We start from the raw sequence: 19295 nt of genomic DNA on the forward strand, positions 1-19295 counted from the left end.
TGAAAGTCCATATAAATTAATAGTAATAATAACACTAATAAAAAATAAAAAAAAAATATAAAAATTAATAATAAAAAAAATTATACATATAAAATACATCCCTGTTTTGTGTCTATTAAAAGATTTTGGGCCTTTTCTCAGTAAATATCAGCACCTACATGTGACGATCCCTGCACTTTCGTTTTGGGAGCGTGGTGATTGGCTGCCCCGCCCACGACTTAACTGCACCTGGCTGCACCATTCTTTCAAAAGAGACCGATAGACGTGTTAGCGTGGGCACTTGGGTTTGAGGCTTTGTTTGAGTTCTTCCTACTTTTTGGTTTGTTTGACTTAGGTTTTGCTTTGCCTTTGGTTCTGTTTGAATTCCCCATTTTGCTTATGTTTTGGGTTTCGCTTTGTACATTTTTCAACACCGCAACAATACATGACACGTTCATTCAGACACCCCGCATTACGCACTGATAAAACTGACGCTTACAGAAACACTGTTTTATTTTATTATTCTCCTATTTTGGGAATTAGTTTTTGATGAATAAAGTCTTCTGCTTTGAGTTCAGTAACGGTTGAGTTGCTTCCCTTTGAGCCGGGGGTTGTAACATACAAATAATTGCAACTAATCTGATTAAATTATTCAGTCACAAACAAGAAAACAGCCAATATGCCCATGTCTACATACAACTGAATTCTATATTTCTATCAGGTGCTTTACCCCTAACAGCACATCCTTTGCTTTGTACTTGTGTGTTACTTCATATGATTCTGACATGTACTGTATATGTACTATAGAGCAGAATCTCAGCAGGCTGACACACTTGCAGCATCATATGGCATATAACATGAGCCAGTCCTACAGATGGCGTGTTTATCAAAGCCGCTGTAATCGGAGTTGAACGGAGCAGCTCTCTGCGTCTCCAGCAGAATAAAAACATCTCTGCAGAAGGTGCTGCGCAGCGGCTCTGGAGAACCGCAGTCGATGACTGATGAAGAACATTCACAGCCTGTCTTTTCGCTTTTAACATCTTTTTCTTCCCAGGATCCTCCTCGCTTTATCTCTCCACTTCCTGTCCCCTGTGAACCCAAACTCTCTCGTCTTCTGACTCTTTCATGCCCGTTGGTCCTCGGAGGTGAACAGCACGCTCTCCATCCTAAACTCTCTCCCGTTTGAAAGCGGATCTCTCGTTCTTTAAGCGTCCTGCAGTAACACCTCAACGAGAACTCAAACCATAGGGGTCCTGCGCTTTTTTTGCCTTTTCCTCTAATTATGTGAATTGTGGAGGCTCACAGAAACGCTGGTATTTTGAAAAGTTGATGTTGGAGAGAGTGAATATATCTCTTTGTATTCTCCAGGTGGACCCAAAAGAACAACAGGAAATTTCTCTTTTGCTCTCCTGCTGTTTTTCCACCGTTAATTGTCTCCAAACTCCTGTGAGATACTTTTAGAGCAGATTAGTTTCTCTTCTACCTCTTTTAAAATAAAAACTACACTGCAGTCGCAGCACACTGATGATGAACAAATGTTCACACTGCAGATCAGCTAAAATACTGACTAAATAATCATAGCTGAAAATCAGCATTATATATTATATTATATTTATTTATTATATTATTAAAAATTGATATTATTGAAAATATTTCCATTAACTGAAATACAGCTGAACTAAAATACAAATATAAGGATTATTAAAATGAAAAATTTTGCTTTGGCAACTATTTGAAAAAAAAAATAAATAAAAAAATAAATAAATAAATAAAGTACTAAAATTATCAAAACCAAAATTGAAGTTATATTTTTTTTAGACTTATTTATATTATAATAAATTATAATTAAAATAAATATTTTAAAAAAATCCTAAAACTAATAAATAAAGCTGAAATAAAATAAAATGAAATGAAATACTTAACTTATTTTTATATTACATTACATTATATTATAAAAATATACTATTGAAAATATTTCCATTAATTAAAATAAAGCTGAAATAAAAGTATTTTAAGTATTTTTATTTTATTTTATAATTATTTATATGTATAAGCACTTATATAAATGTGAAATCTGAAATGAAATAAAAAACTAAAGTACTAAAATTATTAAAACTAAAACTTAAATTACAGCTAAACAAACAAACAAAAAAAAACCCTACTTATTTTTATATTATATTATATTACTAAAAATCTATACTACAAAAAATATTCCCATTAATTGAAATAAAGCCGAAAAAAAATAAAAATAAATAAAATATAAAAGTATTATTAATATTAAAAATATTTTTACTATCTAAAGTACCAAAATTATTAAAACTAAAACTGAAGTAAAAAAAAAAGAAAAAGAATAATAGAAAAAAGAAAAAGAATTAAAGCTAAAGAGAAATATAAAAAAAATCCTAAAATGTATTATTATATTATATTATATTATATTATATTATATTATATTATATTATATATTATAAACTTGATTTGGCAGATGATACATCTCACTTTAGGAATTCAACACTTGTTTAATTTTTTACACCATATACATAACAATACTGACCAATAACAACAGCTGGAATAACTTACCTTATTTTTTATTTCATTTCAGATAGTGGCTAAAGCAAAATTTTTAATTTTAAAAATACTTATTTTATTTTTTAATCCATGAGCATTAAATGAAACTAAATTAAATTAAATTAAAAAAGTTTCAAATAAAAAGTGCATAGCTTGCAGTTTTGCAGTGGGAGTAGATGGTAGCATGATATAATATGTTTCTCTTGTATGTATTGCGTATTATGTACTGCTACAAAATAAATAATTTAGCATAAATTCCAGCTCCAAGCTACTCTTTCACATGCAGTTATATTCAGTCATTAAAACCTTTTCAGCACAAAATTAGTATTTTAGAACGCAAAATGGTAATATTAGAGAGATTTTTGTTGTCTAATATTTCTATAATTATTTATTATTATTTTTTATTTTTTTTAAAGAAATGTATGCTTTTATTAAGCTAGGATGCATTAAATTATGCATGGTTTTTAACAAAGAATATAAAACAGAACAACTGTTTTCAACACTGATTATAGTCAGAAATGTTTCTTCAGCAGCAAATCAGCATATTAGAATGATTTCTGAATGATCATGTGACACTGATGCTGAAAATTCAGCTTTTCATTACAGGAATAAATTTCATTTTAAAATATATTCAAATAAAAAAAGGTTCTTTTAATTTATAATATTTTTTTACATTTTTGCTGTTTTTATTGCATTTTTGATCAAATAAACGCAGCCTTAATAGCATAAGAGACGTCTAAAAACTTACCGACCCCAAACTTTTCTAAATCATTCTGTGTGTGTGAGTGCACGCACACGCAGTGTTGATGTGTGTAAGCGTCACCTGTCCAGGTTGAGTTTGTGTGCCAGTATTCTCCAGTCGTTTCCGCGCGTGTGCGGGACGTCCAGGCTGCTGCACAGTTTGCTTCTGATGCTGACCGGGATCCTGAACGCGCTCGGACCTGCCAAAACCGTGATGCTGCTGCCTGGATCCATCAGGGACGTGTCGATGCTCTGGACGTCCTGCGGAAAACATTGTTACTTCTGTTGAATACAGATCATCTGATTTGCGACTACGGTTCCAAATGCCATAACTCTGTATTGCTAAGAGATGCCAACACAAAATTTGGCCCGACTGCAGCTGACACGACTTGATTTTAAGTGTCACTTAGACATGAAATGAGGTTGTAAGGTGTGAATAAATATCGTAACATAGTTCTTCTTCATAGTGTTCATTTTAAAGCAGTTCATATGTATCTTCATATGTATAAACAGCATCACGTGTCTGGTCTCCCGCAGATCTCCGCTGCTCTTATGGCATTTAGAAATGTTCTGACTGAATCAGGGCTCTTTCGCTGCTGGAGATGCTCTCTGCTTCTCGGAAATAATATCGACTGACATTTCCAATGCATTAAAATCCAAGCTGCAATTTCAATTGTGCATGAGTGTGAGTGTGTGTGTGCGTGTGTGGAAGAGGCGGTTTAATTAAATCACACTCGTTGGCGATATTATTCGCAAAAAGCAACAGCGCCAAATAAAAGCTTTTGTATATCTACAAGAGCAGAAGCGGAGGATGTAAAATCAGCACAGCTGCTTTGCATTTGAGTGACACAGAATATTAAATTTCCTACAGAAATGAAATCAAATCACATTCAAATGATGCATTAAATTATTTAAAAAGTGAGAGTAAAGATATTTATAATGTTCAAATAAATGCTGTTCTTTTGAACTTTCTATTATTCAAAGAATCCTCAAAAATATTTTACAAAAATATACTTTTTCAACACGGATTTTAATAAGAAATGTTTTTTGTGACAATGAAGACTGGAGTAACGATGTTTAAACTTCAGCTTTAAATCACAAAAATAAATTATTTTTTAAAAAATATTTAAAATGAAAACAGCTATTTTGAATTGTAATAATATTTCAGATTATTACTGATTTTACTGTATTTTTGAACAAATAAGCGCAGCCATGGTGAGCAAAAGAGTTTTAAGTAAAAGCAAAAAACAACACTGAACATTGAAACAAAATTAAAAATGACAATTAAACCTTAAAAAAAAAAAAAATTACTTAAAAACACCCACAATCCCCTAACAACCACTCAGAAACAAAGTTGTTCATGTTAACTACAAATGATAATAATGAAATATTACAAATTATTTTCATTAATTGAAATAAAGCTAAAATAATGTATAATAATGTGTAAATACTTTGAAAATTAAAAATGCTGCCTCACTAAAATAAAACTAAAATAAAAAAAATGTAACTAAATAATTAAAACGAAAAATTAAAAACGAAAAATTAAATTAAAAATATATTTTTTTAAATATATTCAAAATAAAAACAGCTATTTTGAATTGTAATAATATTTCACATTATTACAGATTTTACTATATTTTTAAACAAATAAATGCAGTCATGGTAAGCAGGAGAGTTTTAAGTAAAAACACAAAACAACATTATTAAAACTTAAACCCTAAGTGTTTGTTTATAAAAACTTAAAAACACCCAAAACACCCTAGCAACAACCCAGAAAGAATGTGGTTAATATTAACTAATAATTATAATAGTGAAACATTAAAAATCATTTTCATTAATTGAAATAAAATTGAAATGAAGCATAATAAAGTGTAAATACTATGAAAATTAAAAATGCTTCCTAACTAAAATAAAAGCTTTATTACTAAAACTTAACCTAAAAGTATTATGAAAATTTTAAATATATAATAAAAATGAAAAATATTAATAAATACTTCAATAATGTAAAAATACTATGAAAATTAAATATGTTGCCTTGCCAACTAACTACAATTAGAATAAAAATAAATGAAAGCTACATTGAAATATAAAAAAATGACTAAAACCTAACCTAAAAATAATATGAAAACTTAAAATATCTTAAAAATATCAAAATATTAATAACTTCGATCATGTAAAAATAATACTAAAAAAGCACTGCAAAAATATGCTAAAATAGCTTTTTTTTCATTTAAAAAATCTTTAAATGCTTTAGCTTTTTTAATTGATGTTGATTCCCTATATTATTAATATAATTATGATGATGATTATTATGATTCTTTTATTTTTAATGATTTTGATCTAGTTTTAATGCCATTCACCAAAAATCACACCATAAATATAGTTAATAGTAATCTAAGCTTTTCAAAGCAATGTTATATTATAGCAAAATGTTCTATAAAAATAAAACTGTATTTAACAAATATTTTTAACATTTCATGTTTGTAATTGTATATATATATATATATATATAATATATTTGTTTTAATTGAATAAATATATTCGTTTTAATTGAAAATTACTTTTATTATCTTTACTTTCTTTAATTAGGCTTAATTTGGCTTATTATGTTGCATTTTAGCCTTACTTTGACAGAAAAAATACAATGAAATTACAAGATGCGGAAAAATGATGCAAGACAAGTAGAATACTGAAACCAGGTTTTAGAATTCTGTTTTATTTCTCTGATTCTAATTCTAGTTTTAAAATTCTAATTCCTTTTATTATTATTATTATTATACAAGTCTAAGTTCTCCTGCAAATTAGCACAAAACTACAGACAGACAAAACAGACAAAAACGTCTGATGAAAAGCAAAGCTAAACAGAATCTTGCTCATTGAAACATCATTGTACAAGTGTATTAAAATGTGCATCCTTGATCAATAAATGCACTCAGTCTATTTTTACTAGTTTGAAATTACAAGTGCATTGAAAGGCGTCCCTGAAGAGGCCGAACATCAGTCAGACAGACGCGCTCCGCAGCCCAGAAAGACTCAATTCATGGCAACGCATCCATCTATAATGTTAACGAATCTGTGCTCTTCTTAATTAGACACATTGATTAAAGCAGCAGGAGCGCCGAAGAGAGAAAAACACAGCGGCTCCGCGCAAAACCCTTTGTGATGTATAGACAGACGCGTGAGGGTGTTAGGAGTAGCTGAAGCCCTTCTCACAGCCGTCAGACGGATTAAACAGAAACAGCCTCTTCTCCAGAGACGCAAACGCACGGGAATGAAGACAGACAGCTGACGGAGAGCACGGAGCCCATCCAAACCCTAGTGAACTGCCTACCTAGACAGCATTACAAAGGCTGCCCCATATTTATCAGCAAAATATCATTTCCAGAATAAGGTGAGCAGATTAATGAAATGGAAACAAGAGACATTTACTATTTGAGTGGTCAAAATGGCATTGAAAAAAAAAAAAAAATACAGGCTCAATACATCTCTGAATGTTTTTTGTTTTCTGATTGTTGTGGGTTCCCTATACTATAAATGTAATTATGATGATTTTTGCGTTGATTATGATGATTCTTCTACTTCTTTATGATTTTGATTTAGTTTTAATACTATTCACCAGAAATCACACTATGAAAACAGTTCATAATAATCACAGTAAATAGCAAGATTATTATAATTCTTCTATTTTATTTATTTATTTATTTTTTATAATTTTGATGTAGTTGTAACACCATTCACAAAAAAAAAAAAAAAAAAAAAAAAAAAATCACTATGAAAACAGTTAATAATAATAATGGTAAATAGCAAGATTATTTTGATTCTTCTATTTTATTTATTTATTTATTTTGATCTAGTTTTAATACCATTCACCAAAAATCACACTATAAAAACAGTTAATAATAATCAAGAAAACAGCAATATTATTATGATTCTTTTATTTTATTTATTTATTTATTTATTTATTTATTCATTTTTATGATTTTGATTTATTTTTATTACCATTAACCAAAAATCACACTATGAAAGCAGTTAATAATAATCATGGTAAATATCAATATTATTATTATTTTATTATATTATTTTATTTATTTATTTAATAATTTTGATCTAGTTCTAATACCATTCACCAAAAATCACACTTTGAAAACAATTAATAATAATCAAGGAAATAGCAACATTATTATGATTCTTCTATTTTATTTATTTATTTATTTTATGATTTTGATCTATTTTTAATACCATTCACCAAAAATCACACTATGAAAACAGTTAATAATAATCAAGGAAAATAGCAACATTATTATGATTCTTCTATTTTATTTATTTACTTATTTATTTAGATCTAGTTTTAATACCATTTACCACAAAGTCACACTATAAAAACAGTTAATAATAATCATGGGAAATAGCAAGCTGTTCAAAGCTTATAAGCAAAATATTCAAAGCAATGTTATATTAAAATAAAATACTATATGAAAAAAAAAAAATCTGTATTTAACAAATACTTTTAGCATTTCCTGTTTGTAATTGTATTTAATATATTAGTTTTCTCAAACTTTTTTTGTGCTTAGAAATTACTCTTACTATCATTAATTTGGCTTATTATTTTGCATTTTAGGCTCATTTAGAAAATAAAAATGCAAAATAATTATGTTGCATTTTTATTTCCAAAATGAGCTCCAAAATAATAAGTATAATTATAATTAGGAATGATTCAAATATTTTTCAAAAGCATAAACATAAAACAATGTTTAAAAAGTTGTTATATATATTCAATTTATAAAAATAAAAATATTAAATATAGTTAGAAAATGTCAAAATATTTGTTAAATACTGTTTTATTTATCATGTGTTCTTATATTTGTTTTATTTTTGTAATTAGTTTTTGTGAAGGCATCATTTTGTTATAATACTCTTTGCAATAGTTTGCTGTTTCAAATAAAATATTGTGCCCAGGTTTTAATTCATAGATAATCATAAATGTGATTTCAATGATATTTTGACTACTGAACTAGGTAATGTCCCTGGTTTTCAGGACGTTAAAAGTTGTCATTAAAACAATCCTGCAACCTATTATGTGTGTGTGTATGTGTGTTGTGAAGCACATACAAACATTATTGTTTTTAATTTAACATAAATAGTTAGTGTGTTACTAGCTTAAAAGCACAATGTATCTTTTGATAACTGATGATAATAACGCTCTACTCTGTCATCAGTGTAGCTCGCAGCACCCTCTGCTGGTAAAAATAATCACTGTACGTTGGGGCTGTTCTGAACATGCCATATTGGGACATCTGGTCACCCTTTTCAAGAATGCATCGCAACAAGTTCGGAAATAATATAAGAGAGTGACGGAAATAAAGTGAGAGAAGGATTTTGTTACCTGTGTGAGAGCTTTAAAGATGGGTGTATGTTTTCATTCTGAGTGAATATCAAGCATGTAAAGATGTGTGAGCGGGACAGCAGAGGGCATGAGAGGGCGTGTTACTGTACCTCGCTCAGGGTGGTGTAGATCTGGAAGATCTGACCTTCTCCCTCCACCTGTCTGACGCAGAGCTTACAGCACAACTCACACACGCTCACACTCTGACGCTCCAGAGCAAAGGAGCAATGCAGCCGCCGAACCGATCCACTCCACACCTGAGAGAAAGACAGCTCCTGCACAGACACACAGACAGACACTTCACATCACATCTGTTCATAATAATAATACTTAATATTTACTTAATCAGAAATATAAAAAATAATTCAAATATTAATAGTGCAGTGTGTATTTTTTAAACAAAAACATCAGTCTTACTACTACTACTACGACTATTAATTATAAACCACAACAATTAATTAATATTAAATAATTGTATATTAAATGTTATATTAAATTACTTATTAAAATTAAAATATGAAAATAAAAAAATGAACAAATATTAATACTGAAGTCTGTATGTAATAAGTTATACAAAATTAGTAATATTAAATAATATTAAATTACTTAATATATTTAATAAAAAATTAAATATTAATATTGATTAACATTAACAAGAATTTATATAATTTAATTAATTTAGTTAATTATATAAAATAATAATATTAATAAAATTACGTTACTTAATCAGAAATATAAAAATAATTAAAACATGAATAGTGCCGTCTGTATATTTTTAACAACTAAAATTATAGTACTACTACTACTACTAATAAACGACAAAAAATAAGAAATATTAAATAATCTTATATTCAATTACTTAAAATTAAAATCTTAAAATAAAAAAAATGATCAAATATTAACACTGAAGGTTGTATACATTTAATATTAATAAATAATACTTACTTTATATTATATTATTTATATTTAATTTATATTATTTTAAATTACTTAATCCCTCAAACTGAAATACAATAAGATAAAAAATACCAAATATTAATACTGAAGTCTGTATACATGTAATAAATTAAATTACACTGAATTACTTTATATATTTAAAAAAACATAAATAAATATATTTTTATTGATTAATATTAATATAATCAATAGTATAAGATTTTAATTATTAATATAAGTATTTAATTATATAATTAATAGTTTATGTATATATTAATTTATTAATGTAACATAATTTAATAAAATAATATAATACATATATATATATAAGCAGAATATATACAATTTAGTAATATTACATTTTAAATTTAAATATTAAAATAAAAAAAACAATTGAATTACATAGATTAATTAAATTAAGAATAATGAAATCAAGTAATAATTAATAAATTAAAATGAATGAATTAAAAAAATTGAAATCACTAAATCATTAAAACTGTGATTTACACATGTATCCATTGGTTCAGAGTCAGTTATACCATGTTTACCCAATGCACATACCCAGTGACATTTTCCAGGGTTTATTCAAGCAAAACACTTTTAAACTACTTCTTTAAGTATCTTGGCAAGGAAACAATTCCTAAGAAGGAATTGTTGTTCAGTGCATGATTTAAGCTGTAAATGTTTGACCAGCTCAGCTCATCACACCACCGTCTTGGTTAAACTTTAAATTGACTTTTTCTATCGCTGACCCAAGGTTACATAATGATCTGTCACGGGACATGAGATCTTCTCCCTCTCTGTCTGAAGACTCATCTGTATTCACTGGGCTTTCTTCAGATTTCTTAGTTTTTTTTTGTCATCGGTGTGTCTTATTGAATCACACTGGACTGTTTTGTACGTGTAAATGTGCTCTATAAATAAAAAAAATACTCGATTTGGCAAAGAATATCTCGATAACTCCAAACATACACATGCTTCAAATAAATCCAGTTGTGTCTGCACCTGGTATTTGGTGAGTAGTTTGCTCTTCCACTGTGAGTGAATGTCATGTATTGACAGTCTCAGGTTGTGGTTGCTGTAACTGAAGTTCAGAGACTTTGGTTCATCCAGCAGTTTTCCACCGATCTGTTTTTCTATCTGCAGCACCTCCTGTTCACACAAACACATACAGTCAAGTATTGTGCTGCAGTTTATAATACAACCATATATAACATTTACAATCACTGTGCATTTCAAATGGCTCTTATCTCATAATTAAGTGATAGTAAATTACTTTATATTAAATGTTACAGCATATTAAATGACCAAATTGTTTCAATTAAATATTAAAATAGATATTAATACTGAATTAATACAAAAATATTAATACTGAAGTCTGTATATATTATATTACATTATATTAAATGTTGTATTATAGCATATTACAAAATTGCTGAAATTACAATTAATAAAATGAAAAAAAGTTTTAAGATTTTAGGAATATAGGAATTTGTGAATGTTGTGTTACAGTTTATTAAATTACTACATTATTTAAATAGCAAAATAAATATAATATAAAAATATTAATATAAATATTAAAATAAATATAATTATATAATTATAACTTGAGTCTTTATAAATGCAATAATAATAATAATAATAATCGTTGTTTTTTATAATAATAAATTATATAATTAAGTAATATTAATTATATTAAATGTTTTTTTATTATATTAAATTACTAAATTAAATTAAATATTAAAATAAATAAATAAATTAAAATATTAATATTAAAATATAAGTGTGTATGTGTGTGTGTGTGTAACTATTTATGCATATTAAATTATATTATATAAAATGTTGTATTACAGTATATTACATTTTTAAAATTATTTAAATTTAAATATTAAAGTAATTAAAAAATATCAATACTGAAGTCTGGATAAATGCAAATAATAATAATAATAATAATAATAATAATAATAATAAATTATATAATAATTAAGTAATATTAATTATATAAAATTACTAAATCACTTAAATTAAAATATTAATATTTAGATATGTATATATTGAAAATATTACACTAATAATTATAATTAAGTAATATTAATTATATTCAATTTTGTATTATATTAAATAACTAAATCACTTAAAAATAAAATATTAATATTTAAATATGAGTGTGTGTGTGTGTATATAACTATTTATGCATATTAAATTACATTATGCCAAATGTTGCATTACAGTATATTAAATTCCTAAATTACTTAAACGTAATTATTAAAAATATCAACACTGAAGTCTGAATAAATGCAATAATAATAATAATAATAATAATAATAATAATAAATGATATAATAATTAAGTAATATTAATTATATTAATTTACTTAATCACTTAAATTAAAATATTAATATTTAGATATGTATATAATTAAAATATTACACTAATAATTACATAAAATAAAAACAACAATAAAATGATACATTATAAATATTATAATTATAATTATTTATATTTATAATGATAACAATAAAAACAATTAATTATAAATTATAAATAATAAAAACCATAATAAGTCATCATAAAATGGTATAGTATATTAAATTATTTAAAAATTCTAATTAAAATATTAAAACTACTTAAAATAATACAAATACTGTAATATTAAAAGCTATATTTTTATTTAAATATAGCAAACTTATTAAGAGTCATTCTTCAGTTAGATCTAGTCCTTGACATTACTTAACCTAAATTAATAGGCAATCATAACAGTGCTCATTTCCATACAATATAGAAATTGGTTACACAAAGATACAACAACAGAAACAGCTTGTTTAAGGGTCAGAGAGGGTGGAAAATAATCAATAAAAACTAAATTAACTATTTATGGTGCAAGAAAACCTTGGATAACATTTTAAGTAGGCTCGAAAGCCACATTGGTCAGCTGTTACGCACTTTGAGTGTGTCCTGCGTGTCGTCGAGGCAGTAAACTCTGATGTGATAGTCTACACCTGCTGTAACGACAGGACCAAACACGGCCAGTTTGATTCGCTTAGCCGCTGATGGACAGACGCTCTGGCCAATCAGACAGTAGGATCCTAGAGTCTCGGTCAGGACGTGACACGCCTCCTCCCCCAGTTGAACGTAACAGGAAGTAGTGAAGTTCTCCTCTCCAACCACGACCACGTCCTGAACACAGAACACACACACCATTTACTGTACATGAGCATGTCATCATGACAGGTATAGGGTTACAGTGAGATCTCACACACATACAGTACACTTACAAACTTGAATATATATTTACACCCCTGTGGGAGTTCAATTATTATTAATTTTGCATGATTAATCTCATTTTTACGTTACTTATAAGCTTAAAGCTGCAGTGATACGTAAGTAACAAATACAAACTAACAAACAAATAATAATAATAATAATAATAATAATAATAATAATTTATTTTATTAAAATTACACAATTTTATGAAATTATAAATTTTATCTAAAATTAATTAAAAAATTAATTAAAATTACACAGTTTTATTAAATTATAAATTATCATTAAATTACAATATCATATCAAGTATAATAACATAATATTTTATCTTTTATTCTAATTTAATATTTAAAATAAGAACAAAATTATTTTCATAGTTTTTTTAGCCCCTATAGAGCAAAGTGCTTCCTAGGAAAAACACAGAAAACAATTATTAATAAAAAAATATTATATAAAATATATTATATTTACATATTTCCAATTTAAATATAATTCATTTTATATATTTATTAAAATTAATTATTATTTTTTCAATATATGTTATTTTTAATTAAAACAATTCTTGCATTTGTGACATTACTTTCAAGACAATTAAAGCACTTTTTACTTCTGACTTCCCAACCAGGATTTTTTGTAGGCTTTTAAAGCTGCAGTGATATACAAGTAACAAATACAACTGACAAACAACTATTAAAAAAATAAATAAATAAAAATAAATAAATAATTTATTTAAATCACATTATTTTATTTAATTATAAATTATCATTAAATCACAATATCGTTTGCCACTAAATCTGCTTTGTCCTTATCAGTTTAACATTTAAAAGATATTTTAAATATTAATATTTTAATTTAAATATAATAATAATAATATATCAATATATTAACATAATATTTCATACTTTATTCTAATTTAATAATTAAAATAAGATTTTTTTAGCCCCTATAGAACAAAGCGCTTCCTAGAAAAAACACAGAAAACACTTATTAATAAATAAAATATATTATATTTACATATATTTACAATTTAAATATAATCTATGTTATATTTTTTTTTAATTAATTATTTTTATTATTTTTTTTAAATATATATAATTTTTAATTAAAACAATGTTTGCATTTGTGACATTATTTTTAAGACAGTTAAAGCACATTTTTACTTTTTACAATAGTAATACTGATATTGCAATTCACATTCAAATTCAAATTATACAAATATTATATGATTAATATTTTTTGGTTACAGTAATTTTTTGGGTGAAGGTTGTACTTAATTATCACAAAAGTAACATCAAAATGCAAACTCTAAAGTTTAAAAATAGGTTTCATTGTCTTGACAAAAGTAATTTCTTATATATTATTTTGATTTCAGAGTGAAATATGACCCGGGCATGTTTTTGACAGGTTTTATGAGATATATATTCCCACAAGCAGGTTCTTCAGTACATTTTGTCTCTCCTGCACACACACACACACACACACACACACACACAGACAGACACAATGCGAGTGTGTGTCTGAGGGAATCCCGGCCTTGATAAAGGAAGCAGATTCGTCCTGATAAATACGCGCCATCCTTTTTCCCTCTCCATTCTTGCAATAATTGAATTTTGTGTTGTCTATTTGTAGAACCCTGCCATGCACAGCAGGCCAATTTACCCTGCCTGCCTTCACTGATAGTTACATTTATTTTCCAGTCATGTTTCCCTCTCTCTGCAGGATAAGTAGTTTATTGAAATGGAGCGGCTCATCTCCAGAGTTTCCCTGACCTGATTCCACTCACTGCCACGCTTTCATTCAGTCACCGGCTGTCCCGATTGGCCCTATTCAAATTCCTCACCTCCCATTGGTCCTGCTGCGTGTGGCTCTTCAGGATGATTTGCCAGTTGTCAGAGTGGGCGTGTGCGCAGTGGTGGAGAGTGAGGATGACGGGACGGGTCAACAGGGCACCTGCCGGACCGCAGGTGACCACGGCGCTGAGGACTGCCTCCCCGTCACCGACCGCAGGCCTGAAAGAGACAGACAAAATTTTAATTCTGTCATTTACTCACCCTCAAGTTGGTCTAAACCTGTATGACTTTCCTTTTATCTGTTAAACACAAAAGAAGACATTTTAAAAAACTAAACCATTGACGGCACTCATTGACTTCCGTAGCATTTTTTCGCTACTATGGAAGTCAATGGGTGCCGTCAACTATTTGGTTACCGACATTCTTCAAAATATCTTCTTTTATGTTCCACACATGAAAGAAATGCACACAGGTTTGGACCAACTTTTAGTGTGAGTAAAGGATGACAGAATTTTCACTTTTGGGTGAACTGTCCCTTTAAGACATTTGCCTCCTTTTCCTTTTTCACTGAAATCACTGTAGAAGCTACAGTAACACACACACAATGAATCAGAACTTTCAAGTTAATAATAAATTCTATCAGGTTTAACAATAAACACAAAAGAAGACATTTTGAAGAACCAAACAGTTGACAGCACCCATTGACTTCCATGGCATTTTTTTCCCTACTATGGAATTCAATAGGTGCTGTTAACTGTTTGGTTACCAACATTTTTCAGAATATCTTCTTTTATGTTCCACACAAGAAAACTCATAAAAGTCTGGAACAACCTGAGGGTGAGTAAATAATGACAGAATTTTCACTTTTGGGTGAACTGTCCCTTTAAGACATTTGCCTCCTTTTCCTTTTCACTGAAATCACTGTAGAAGCTACAGTAACACACACAATGAATCAGAACTTTCAAGTTAATAATAAATTATATCATGTTCAACAATAAACACAAAAGAAGACATTTTAAAGAACCAAACAGTTGACAGCACCCATTGACTTCCGTAGCATTTATTCGCTAGTATGTAAGTCAATGGGTGGCGTCAACTATTTGGTTACCAATATTCTTCAGAATATCTTCTTTTATGTTCCACGTGTGAAAGAAATGCACACAGGTTTGGACCAACTTTTAGGGTGAGTAAATGATGACAGAATTTTCACTTTTGGGTGAACTGTCCCTTTAAGACATTTGCCTCCTTTTCCTTTTTCACTGAAATCACTGTAGAAGCTACAGTAACACACACAATGAATCAGAACTTTCAAGTTAATAATAAATTCTATCATGTATATCATGTATATTTTTGGGTGAACTGTCCCCTTAAGACATTTGCCTCCTTTTCTTTTTTCACTGAAATCACTGTGGAAGCTACAAAAACACACAAAATGAATCATAATTGTTTGAAATGTTCAAGTTAATAAATTACATCAAGTTCAACATTAAAACAATTGATTTGATTTTTATTGTAAGTATTTCTGCAGAACAAACATGCTGTGCTTTACATTTCAACACTCAGAAAAAAAGTTACTGTGACTTGGGCTGTACTTTAAGGTACAAAAGCTATGTAAATCTTTGTATGTTATTTACTCTTAAATGTTAGTACATATTAGTACCTTTATTGTACCTATTAATACTTTAAAAGTACATATTAGTACCTAAATAGTACATATCAGTACCTTAAATGTGCATATTAGTACTTTAAAAGTACATATTGGTACCTAAAGTATACGTGTTAGTACCTTTTGAAAGTGTACCACTCCAGTGACAGTTTTGTACCTTTTTTCTGAGATTGAAGGTGAAGCAGGATAAAAGGAAAAACATATTTGCAGCTTTAAATTCTCTATGAAAATACATAATGTGCTATATAAAGCACTAAAATTATGACTATAACCCGGAGTGATACACAATATGTGACCCTGGACCACAAAACCAGTCATAAGGCTCAATTTCATCAAAAATATCAAAATCACCCTTAAAGTTGTCCAAATGAAGTTCTTAGCAATGCATATTACCAATCAAAAATTAAGTTTTGATATATTTACGGTAAGAAATTTAGAAAATATCTTCATGGAACATGATCTTTACTTAATATCCTAATGATTTTTTGGCATAAAAGAAAAATCGATCATTTTGACCCATACAATGTATTTTTGGCAATTGCTACAAACATACCTGTGCTACTTAAGACTGGGTTTGTGGTCCAGGGTCACATATAAAGGAGGACAGACGATTGACAGATGAATCTTAAATACAAGCATATTTGCAGCTTTAAAATTCTATAAGTAAGCGAGTGTATGTGTTTGCAAATGGTCAAGCATATTGCGTGTGCAGCCAAGTCTTCATTAGCAAAGCTAAAACTGGGAAGCTGATATAATGAAAACGTGCTAAAATACTAATCAGTCTTTCAGATGTAATCACCTGTGAGCAAGTTCACCTGGACTGAAATAATAAGTCACAGAATGGAAGCTTTGGTAAAGATTTGATGACTTTTAAACAGTGTGGCTTTCAATCAATAAAACACTGGTAAAAAACAACTGCTTTTCTATTTAGCTCCAGCAGAATGTAAATGATTTTTCAATTATTGTTTTTATATATTGACATTTTTATTCATGCATATTGCTTAATTATTGTCAAAAAGTCATAACCTTTATTTTTAGCTTGCATTTTTCTTTTCAAATAACTGATTACTCATTTTTTTTCTGTGTGTATGTGTATAAGTGTCTCATTTATCTATAAAATGACTTGCTTATGTTTGTGTTGTGTTGTGTGTGTGTGTGTGTGTGGGTTTTTTTTTTTTTTTTTTTTTTTTTTTTACCTCAAGCTCTCTGTCCTCTGTACCGTCACAAACATCTCATAGACACGACCTTGAGGAATAGCACCAGCTGGAACCAACAAACTCACACCTGCAATTCAATATCACATACAGACTGATTCAGAAAGAAACCGCACACCTTCTGCTGACTAGTTTCAAGTATCAACTAATTTGTCTGTCCTTAATGAAACCAAAAATGTTGTGAAGAAACAAAATAGTCAAACAGAACATACTTAATGTTTAATATGCAATCCCAGAATGAAAGAGAACAGATAAAATGCTAGACGATAGAATGACCGATAGAAATACAAAGTTCTGGCATAAAACCCTAGATGGTGCAGTCCGATAGATCTAACTCAATCTGATATAATGACATCATTATTACATGACACAGCTGATTGGTTCTCTCCTGTATTGTTAGCCAATGAGCTCGCTGCTCGACATTTTAATATATGACTAGTGCTTGCTGTAGCAGTTTTGCAGCATGCTTCAGAAACCCTCCACCTTCCCCAGCTCCACTTGTATAGATCTGCTACGAGATGATTTGTGTATGCTATATGGGGGTTATTTCATGTATGTTTTATGTGCAGCAAGTCTTGGTACTTGCTCTGCCTCAGCAGCAGCAGCAGCAGCAGCAGCAGCAGCAGCGTATCAGATCTATTCCGCCAAGACCAAACATGTTAACATTGTCATGTGCATTACCATGTCAATCCCTCAGAGAGTTGTCATGACAGAACAATAGTTAGAAAAGGAGAATGATAGATATGAGCAATATCACACTGGCAGTAAGATATGGCTGTGTATTGGCAAGGCTGTGATTTGGCCATAGGTAATCACAGCGTGCTGATATACAACCACACTGCACGGCTACAAGTGTGATATTGTGTTTATACAACAGTTTAATGGCACGAGCGTGTAAGTACATAAGAAACAGTGAACTACTTCCTTCAGCCAAGAACTCAAATCTCAGTTTGACAGTTTAACAGCTGAGCCCAAGCCTCCGTTACTAGTTTGAAAACGTCACTTGAGAAGTAGTAAACAAGGAACGTTGAATTGTTTCATTAAAAACTTATTGTATTACTGTATTAAAAGCTCACTTTATTATGTAGAGTCGAGTGCTGTGAGAGAGAGATGGTAGCAGGGGCACTGCTATGGTTTCTGGGCCCTCTGAACAGCATATTGGAATTTGCCCCTTTGTAATTGTTCTACTGCGCCCCTGGTGATTACCTGCATCTGATACAGCATTCATTCTTCAGCTCAACCTCATACTCACAATAAAACATTAGTTTGAATGTCCGAAAAGCGATATCTTTGTCGAATTATCGTTTCATCTATTAAAGATGATTTCCATTTTTTGGCTGCATCTTAAAAGGTGTTGTTGAAAGTAAAAATAACTTCATTGTTTACAACCCTTTTTTAGTCTATTCCAATACAACAGTCTTTACTGCTGACTCGTAAAAAAACAGTCTCGTCGCCATCTAATGGCAGAACAATGAAACTAAAATCACCATCATGAACACACACCATTTCTCAATACTAAATACTATTATTAAATACTACTATTATTTATACAAAATATTATTTATTGAATAATAATATTTAATAACAACAGCCATCATAAGAGTTGCTAAGCAATTCAGTCAAAAGTACAAGGCAGCGCTCTGAAATAAAGCATAAAAGTGGTTTAAAATGTAATTTTAGACTTTACCCCCAGCCAAAACTACTTGCTCTGGAACAAATAACAGATTAATGAGATTGCTTGACCAAAGACGGCTTGT

At 28.9% G+C, this 19295-nt stretch overlaps 1 protein-coding gene across 1 annotated transcript in view; it reads right to left on the reverse strand.

Moving 5' to 3' along the window:
* Positions 1-19295, reverse strand: part of unc5ca (unc-5 netrin receptor Ca) — a 191195-nt gene that overhangs the window by 2725 nt on the left and 169175 nt on the right. The window contains exons 10-15 of the mRNA XM_051109261.1: positions 17521-17608; positions 14709-14877; positions 12548-12781; positions 10610-10756; positions 8779-8943; positions 3368-3546 (exon numbers count right to left, since the gene is read on the reverse strand). Of these exons, the coding sequence (XP_050965218.1) occupies positions 3368-3546; positions 8779-8943; positions 10610-10756; positions 12548-12781; positions 14709-14877; positions 17521-17608 (982 nt within the window). The remainder of the gene's footprint in view (positions 1-3367; positions 3547-8778; positions 8944-10609; positions 10757-12547; positions 12782-14708; positions 14878-17520; positions 17609-19295) is intronic.

The sequence above is a fragment of the Labeo rohita genome, chromosome 5 (assembly GCF_022985175.1).
Source record: "Labeo rohita strain BAU-BD-2019 chromosome 5, IGBB_LRoh.1.0, whole genome shotgun sequence".
Lineage (NCBI taxonomy): Eukaryota > Metazoa > Chordata > Actinopteri > Cypriniformes > Cyprinidae > Labeo > Labeo rohita.